We start from the raw sequence: 8,091 nt of genomic DNA on the forward strand, positions 1-8,091 counted from the left end.
GTAGAATGTGTAGGGGGAGATTAAAGTAATTGTTTAACGTTGGGTGTTTCAGAATCGATGCAGAAGCGCTTCAATAACGGGTACCGCAAGTACCCGGATTTCTTGACGATCGTCGGCAAGACGTCCTTGGACAATCCGGAGTACATAATGTCGCAGGACGACGGGCCCCTGACGCCCCAGCCGCTCGGCATCCCGACGACGCCGACCCAGTTGGAAAAGGCCTTGGCGAACGGTGCCTTCGGCGTGGCTGGGCTACGGCCTCGGAGCTCCGAGGAGGAGTCGGATCACGAGTACTACAACGACTTTGACCGGCTCGAGCGCGAGCTGCAGCCTCTCAAGCCTCTCAGAAAGAACGAAACGACCGTCTGAGAGGCTTACCGGCAAATGCTTCGACAATTTAGATCTCGAAAAAAAAAATACATTTATATATATAAATATTTTTTTTATATTATTACTACTACGTAAACGCGCGTCGACAGCGTTGATGGTCCGCATGACCGGTGAAAGCGTACACGCGTATCGTTGGATTCGTGGAGGGTTGCGTTTTATTTTTGCATTTACGTAGGGAAAACCTTCTTTTTTTTTTTTTTTTCCTCCCAATATTTTGAGTGCGAAATCGTCGACGGATGCAACGATGTGTTATACACGCGTATACTGTAAAATATATTATCGATTAAGCGTTAATCAAGCTCGAGAGTTTATTTAATTTTTCGTTAAAAAATTTACTTTCGTTGAAAATTGACTGATGTGTACATTAGCCGTGATTTTTTTTTTTCTTTCTTTAATTCTCGTTTTAAAATCTTTATTATTAATGAAATTAAATTTTAGTCTGCGGGAACTGAGGGTTCGACAGATTTTTTAATGCATGTTAAACCGACGATTGGTAATTTTGGAAATGAACAAAAAAGTAATACTTATTTGAAAGAACATTTCGCAGTACTTAGAGATTTTTCGGTTTAACAAAAGGTGTGCCGTGTCTGATTGTGATCGTACAATTTAATGTCACGAGTAAATGCATGATGATGATGAGTGTGGCTGTTGAATGAAAAACAATTTTATAATGATTGCGTACGACGATGAACGAGAGCTCACACTCGCGATTGTATCGATTTAACTACTAATATAAGTATAAAAAATATACATCGATATACGTCGTCCGTGTCGGCCCTGCTCAATGAACTGTAGTGCAAATATATTCTTAATGTGCCATCAACGTGGCTTGTAAATAATTGTAACTCATGTAATTAACAAACGAATCAGCACCCGTGTTACACACACACACACACGTTTTTCAACGTACGAACATCTAATTTTTATTTTTCATCAAGTAAGTGAGCAACGAGTTGATTATTGTTTTATAAACCCATCTTTATATACACAATGACAAATTTTATTTTCAAATTATTTCTATTTTTTTCTTTACCACATCTATTGTCCAGTGTCGTTATCACTGATGACTGTGATAAAAAAAAAAGATTTTATATTTCAAGATAAAAAAAAGGCACTTACAATTTTTTTCCTTGCACCGAGGGAGCTAGCATACTGTATCGGATTGTAGTTTTGAGAAGAACTTTTTGTACAAAAATCACTTTTAAAACATAATTTTAGCTCTCTGAAAAAATTTTTTTACGACTATTTAAACGTGAACGTTGACGAAAATTGCACATCTATCATGCCATTATTAGCTTTTTTTTCGTGGACCGATAAAATCGTTATTGGATCCTAGCGATTTTTCCAGCGAAAAAATTTTAATCACAAAAACTCGATTGTACATAGATATTTTAGTTTGTAAAAACATTCTACTTTATTGTAGAAGAAATGTACTTGAATCAACTAGTTAATTACGGGCACATTACAAAATACATATGTTACGACAACACGCGTAATATATCTCGTGATCATAAATATATATAGGGTAGAATGTGCCATTTTTATACAGACGAACGAAATATTGGTAAAAAACGAGAAGCAGAATAATCACTGGTTAAACTTTATACAGGCATATTCGAGTGTAACTGGAAATTGAGTATCAACTATTTTCATCCGAATTTTTAAAAACCAGTGTTTTTATATGAAAAATCAACTATTTTTGAGATTTATATTTAACAATTGTTACGCACAAATCAAATGATTTTGTCGGTTGTAATTCATTCATTTTGGGTTTAGAAGAAAAAAAAAAAAAAAAGAACAAAAACATCATGATAATAAAAAAGTGTATGTAATTTTTTTTTCTAAAGATTGCGAACGCGAAATGCCTTATATACAAGTCAATTACGTATCGTGTAAATTTACGCTAAGTGTTACTAATTATTTTAATTACTATTATCACCTACGGATCACATAAACTACTACGTTAAGATAATACTTATTTTTAGTACACTTTTGAATTTGTAAAATACGAGAATAAATATGATGATAAACAGAAATTATACATAGTATATAGATAAACGACTACACACACACATCGTTAGAGAGTATCAGCACCGAATAATGCAAGAAAAAAAAAAATCTGTATAGTGTATCCAACTTTCGTCTGCGGCCCACACATCCACAGATAAAGCTCTCATCACCCATCAATGACATTAATATATTATGTATATGTATATTACACAGAGTCGCCTGTGTGTTTGCCCGACAAACACAAATTTAACCATGCGACGAATTGTATATTGTAAAAAGAACCGATATCGATCGAGAGTCTACGAGTACGTTTGTGGACACGGGCTTTAAAAGATCTTCATATTGTATATCATATATATATATATATATCGTTACGAAATATTGTAATAAACGAGACGAAAAATCAATAATTTTAAACCATTTGTTTTGATTACATCCTCCTTCTCCCACAATAAACAAACAAACAAACGTAACTTGGATAACTTCGGAGAAACCCGAGAGTGGCATTATCGCAAGTCAGTGCGTTTATTTCTTCACGCAGAGTAAAAGACAATGATTAATTAAGAAAAAGTTAAAGTCATTAACTAGCCTCGTCAGCAGCGCTATTGTTTCACAAAAATCCAGAGGGCAATCGAAGAAAACGAAGGGGTGTTGTGCTGTACCGTAACGTAAAGCTACAAAAGCTTTTATCATACAAGAGGGAAGAGCGCAAAGTAGACGCTGTTTCTAGAACCGGTGCATTTGCCGTGCTGACAGTGCATCGGTATCATCAACGTGCCGTTAAAGTAATAATACAACACCATGGGTACACTCCAACGATCACTGGTGCGGATTTTGCGCAGAGCCATAGCCGAACGGAGCCACTGCCGATCTACCCGTACTAGGACCTTTTCAGCGGTTCCTGGCCCGAGAACTGCTTTTGACGCAGATTATGATAGGTACCGTACGAAGTGCCGTTTTTTTTTCATTCTGTTTGGCTTGAAACTTCTCGGGAAAGATTTTTTTTTTCCCCTTGTATACGTAAAAGTTTTTCTTACCGATTTATAACCGATCTGAATGAAAGTTGCATATTTTAGATGTTAAGTATGCATGATCAAGTGTATACATTAACGACAGTAGGACAACTAATTTAATTCATATTCGATCGTTGGACGGCGAATCGCACGTGAATCATCGGGATCGAGGAACTATCTAAGATGACACAATGAAACAACATCCAATGAAGATAAAAAATATTACGAGTTTCGATAAGTGCCGTCGGACGGCTCTATCAGTTTGAGTAATACAGTTTTCCTGTTTATCTCGTATGCTTAATGAAAGCATTGAATTCTTTCACGATAAGAAAACGACAGTCGTTGATTACACGAGTGTATATAAATTCACTACTCAGCGAAATCGAAAAGTCGGCAAAACAATCGCTTCCCAACAAACTAAAAGACGCTCGACGATTGTTTTCAACAACGAAAAATCGGTATTCACCCAAACAGGTAAGTCATACGGGAAAAATCGCCCATTAACGACATCTGTCGTCGGCATCGCGTTTTATATGACCCTCGCTCTGTAAAAGCTCGTGCTTAGCTGTAAAGCGGCGCGCACCTATCTAATAACGATATCACGAAAGATAAAATAGTCGTCGCACAAGCCTGCAGTAAGTGATCTACATTCGGACGAGGTGTATGATCAGTAATTACGCCAAGCTGACGCGCAAAGTTTTTCATTCCTCCGCAACGTCATCGGCAATGGCCAAGATCCAAGATCCGTACCTGCGACACCTGTTTGACGCTGATCCAGCTTTGAACGTTTACAGCTCGAACGTGGTCAATCTGTCGGTCGGCGCGCCCGGCCCGGATCTTTTGCAGAAGTGCAGCAGCCTACTCGCTAAGGCTACCAAGCACAGATTGGTGAGTTGGCTTTTTTCATGCGAGCACTCGCTGACGATGGTCCCATCAGTTTGAGCTTGCGGAGCTTTTATGGATTGTTCTTTTTCATTCTTGCAAGCTCTTTGCGTTACAACTATAATTTTTAAAAAAACCTTAATTTTCTTACCTCATTTGCACCCGCGAGCAGGAAGAGGAGGAAAAAGAAGGCAAGTACTACCTGTTCCAGTACGGCATAACCGCGGGCCTCTGGGAATGTCGGGACGAGCTGGCGAAATTTCTGACGCGGCGCTACGGTGATCCGGTGTCGCGGGAAAATTTGATCCTCACTTGCGGCGCCACACATGGACTACAGCTGATATTGACCAGCGTCGTGTCGCCAAACGGCGTCATTTTCGTGGACGAGGTCACCTACATGATCGCCCTCGACGCTTTCAAGCAGTTTCCTCTGATACGAGTCATCTCAGGTACCTTAATTCAATAAACTAAACGCCATCTTTTGTTTGTACATGTATATGAGATTCCAATTCCTCTTTTTTTCATTTGGGCGATTTGGGTTTAGTGCCGATGAAGGACGATTTGGTGGATCTCGATGCTTTGGAGGAAATAGTCAGCCAAGAGAAGAACAAGGGGTACATTCTTGGCAACGACAAAGTCTTCTGGGCCATGTACTACACGATACCGACCTTCCACAACCCGACCGGCATGTCCCTGTCACCTGGTAATTGCTTGATTCAAACACATACAGAAAATCATCGTATTCAAAGAGAGAAAATAAAACAAACGTCGTTTTTTCATATTTTCCATCGAGAGATGTCCAAGAGGCTGGTGAAAATGGCTAGGGAAAACGAGTTCGCGGTGGTCTGTGACGACGTGTACAATCTCCTGAACTATGACACTGGGTATCCACCGCATCGGCTGTTCAACTACGATGACTCGGAGGATCCGGGGTACACGGGTGGAAACATCATCTCTAACGGATCGTTTTCGAAAATTCTCTCACCAGCCATCAGAGTGGGCTGGCTCGAGTGTGGACCAAAAGTCGCTAATATACTGAAGGAATCGTGAGTGACGGTTTTCAGGAAAAAACTTTTTTTTTTCCTTCTCAGTTAATGATATTTCGTTTGGGTGTACAGAGGTGTCATGAAAAGCGGAGGGGCGGTGAATCATTACGTGTCCGGTTTGATAGCGAGTCTTTTGCACTTGAAGTTGGAGGATGAGTATTTGGACAATTTGAAAGAAATTTACAAGGTATGTTTTCTTTTTTTGTCGCGCGAATACATGTATGAGCTTTTGTATTTTGAAAAAATGGTTGGATTGATTTTTCGATGGCAGGAAAGAAGGAACGCACTTTGCGATGCGTTGGATAAAAACTTACCACCCAACTGCTCCTACCGATATCCCGAAGGTGGATATTTCGTTTGGATCAAGCTTCAAGAAGGTACTTAGTTTTATACTTTTAAGAATAGTTTTCTTTATAAAGAATAAAGTGAATAAGAAAAAAAATTTTTTTTTTCAAGACATCGATGCGCTTCCCTTTGTGAAATGGTGCCAAGAAGAGTACAAAGTTACAGCTATACCTGGAGCTCGATTTTCAAATCATGGCAAATCAAAGAACTATATCAGGCTTAGTATTGCCTTCCACAGTGCTGATACTATTAGGAAGGCAGTTACAACAATGTGCAAGGCGCTCACAGAATATATAAAAAAATAGTATTACATACCAATTTTTAAAAACTATTAACCGTGTTGTATTATACACGTTTTTTACTGTAAGAACGACTTTTACGTTAATGCAATGTAAAATATGCCAAAGGAGTAATTTTTGCCAATAAAAATAGTTTCTATCAATACTAATGTTATACTTATAGATCTGTCCCTAAATACGGTTGTGATTATTTGCTAAAAAATAAAATAAATCTGTATAAATATTTATGATTTCAACAAGAGTTTACTAAATAACGTATAAATCAGGATGACTGATAAATTGATAAATGCAAATAAAAAATATATATTTGTACAATTTTTACAACATTTAACTGAAAAAGCTGCTTTACTCAGAAGATCCTAACAGTTCGTTCTGCTTGGTTTGTAAAAGCTTTTCAGCTTCTTTGACATACTTATCACAAAGAGCTTCCACTTGAGCAGCAACTCGACGAATCACATCCTCTGATACATCCTTCCTTTTTTTCAGTTCTCTAATTGTAATGTTTCTTGTATCTTTAATTTGATCTCTGTGTATTATAAATATTGCCTTTGCATTCTTTGCAAGATTTTCCCTGTGCTCTTTTGTTACTCTGAAATAAAAACGATTACATGAAATTTTATTGTTTTAATCAGTTGAGTGTACAAACTATTACTTGGGAATGGGTAAGAAAAGTGTGGTTCCATCCTGTTGAGGATTAATATTCAATCCACTAGTCTCAATGGCTTTGATCACTTGAGGTATGGCAGTAGGAAAATTTGCCAGGTTGAGCACTATCAGTTTTTGTTTTCTGGACATCTGGGCAAGTTCTTGCAACTCGTACACCTTGTCATCAACAGTTACATTTATTTGATCCAAAGCACCAGTTGCCGAACGAAGATTGAGATTTTTAATAAATTCGGACTTCATGTTTTCAATGGCTTGGTTCATCTCAACAGTCACTTCATCCACATCAATAAGCTCTGACAGTTCTCTGAGGTCCAGCTTGGCTGCTTTTTGTTTTTTCTTCTCTTTGCCTCCTCTATCTTTACTTTTTGAGCACAATGAACTTGATACAGATAGATTTCTCAACCAGCAAATATTAACTGCATCTTTTCGTACCAACGGGCTGTTGTTGTTAAAAATTGAACATGTTTTGACACTTTTGAGTACCATTGAATTATTGTTACAGTAAGATGAGTAATAACAACGTATTGTTGTTGATCTTATTGCGGATACCTTCAGTGGTTTACAGCTGATTAAACAAATTAAACTACTAATGCCATTCAAATTTCTCATTTTCACTGTTTCTGTTAAAAATCATACACTTGATCAGAAGTAACAATCAGCTAAAGCGAAAGTCGACTTTGAGGTTAGCTTTACCGATTATACTCAATGTTTTCCAATTAAATAATTATTATAACATTCATAATCATTTAACCAAGAATGACACACAGGTACTCTATTTATTTATTTTTTTCATACAAAACGCCTACGTATATTGTACAAATGTTTTTAAAAATAATACTATGCATGCGATTTTCGGATAAAACATAAATTGTAAACTTGGCGCAAATAACACAAACGACGTCAACTTTTTATTTAAATTCTACAAAATTATTTGCGGCTGGTTTACATCTGAGATTAATGGTTCTATTGTAAGTAGCAATAATTATTTGGATCAGCGCCATCTAGCGTTGCAGATTTCTGAATTCTGAATTAAAAAGTGGCCATAAAATTCTGAGTCAGAGCGTTAGCGCTTGGAGCCATTTAATCAATTATAAACCAGCTGCAACTAATTAAATGAATAGAAAATAAAAATATAACACGGTTTATATTATTTGCGGCAAGTTTACAATCTATTTTTAAATCCGAAAATCGACTTTTAAAAGTATAAAAATATAGGAGGTAGATTTTCGGGTAAAGGATAAGTTGTAAACTTGCCGCAATTATCACAAACAATTGTTAGCAAAAACTAACTCTTTACTATACATTATCTATAACATTAGTTGCGGCTGGTTTATAACTGATTAAATGGCTCTAAGCGCTAAAGCTAAAGCTCTGATTTAGAATTTTAGGGCTACTTTTTAGTTTAGAGATCCGCAACGCTAGATGGCGCTGATCCAAATA

At 37.2% G+C, this 8,091-nt stretch overlaps 3 protein-coding genes across 3 annotated transcripts in view; 2 read left to right on the plus strand and 1 right to left on the minus strand.

The window, feature by feature from the left end:
* The window catches only part of Egfr (epidermal growth factor receptor), a 57,970-nt gene extending 55,153 nt beyond the window's left edge, over positions 1-2,817 (plus strand). The window contains exon 10 of the mRNA XM_089593921.1: positions 53-2,817. Within this exon, the coding sequence (XP_089450047.1) occupies positions 53-369 (317 nt within the window). The 3' untranslated portion in view covers positions 370-2,817. The remainder of the gene's footprint in view (positions 1-52) is intronic.
* A 1,179-nt stretch (positions 2,818-3,996) lies between these two features.
* On the plus strand, positions 3,997-6,101 carry LOC106644386 (uncharacterized). The gene is made up of 7 exons (XM_014359844.2): positions 3,997-4,301; positions 4,468-4,744; positions 4,840-4,998; positions 5,089-5,341; positions 5,414-5,528; positions 5,613-5,718; positions 5,798-6,101. Exons 1-7 carry the CDS (start codon positions 4,077-4,079, stop codon positions 5,989-5,991), a joined length of 1,329 nt encoding a protein of 442 aa, XP_014215330.2. The 5' UTR covers positions 3,997-4,076; the 3' UTR covers positions 5,992-6,101.
* A 210-nt stretch (positions 6,102-6,311) lies between these two features.
* Positions 6,312-7,327, minus strand: mRRF1 (mitochondrial ribosome recycling factor 1). Its single transcript, XM_014359806.2, has 2 exons — positions 6,638-7,327; positions 6,312-6,574 (listed from the first exon to the last, which is right to left on the minus strand). Exons 1-2 carry the CDS (start codon positions 7,258-7,260, stop codon positions 6,331-6,333), a joined length of 867 nt encoding a protein of 288 aa, XP_014215292.2. The 5' UTR covers positions 7,261-7,327; the 3' UTR covers positions 6,312-6,330.
* Between the last annotated feature and the right edge of the window lie 764 nt (positions 7,328-8,091).

The sequence above is a fragment of the Copidosoma floridanum genome, unplaced genomic scaffold, assembly GCF_036245765.1.
Source record: "Copidosoma floridanum isolate Cflo_tuat_1 unplaced genomic scaffold, Cflo_Japanese_pri ptg000001l, whole genome shotgun sequence".
In the NCBI taxonomy this organism is placed as follows: domain Eukaryota; kingdom Metazoa; phylum Arthropoda; class Insecta; order Hymenoptera; family Encyrtidae; genus Copidosoma; species Copidosoma floridanum.

Excerpts from the sequence above, each read along its gene's own strand:
- LOC106644386 (XM_014359844.2), top strand. The coding sequence starts at position 4,077 with ATGATCAGTAATTACGCCAAGCTGACGCGCAAAGTTTTTCATTCCTCC. Across the intron at positions 4,745-4,839 it reads TCTGATACGAGTCATCTCAG|TGCCGATGAAGGACGATTTG; the intron begins GTACCTTAATTC and ends ATTTGGGTTTAG. Across the intron at positions 5,529-5,612 it reads ATTTGAAAGAAATTTACAAG|GAAAGAAGGAACGCACTTTG; the intron begins GTATGTTTTCTT and ends TTTCGATGGCAG.
- mRRF1 (XM_014359806.2), bottom strand. The coding sequence starts at position 7,260 with ATGAGAAATTTGAATGGCATTAGTAGTTTAATTTGTTTAATCAGCTGT. Across the intron at positions 6,575-6,637 it reads CTTTTCTTACCCATTCCCAA|AGTAACAAAAGAGCACAGGG; the intron begins GTAATAGTTTGT and ends TTTTTATTTCAG.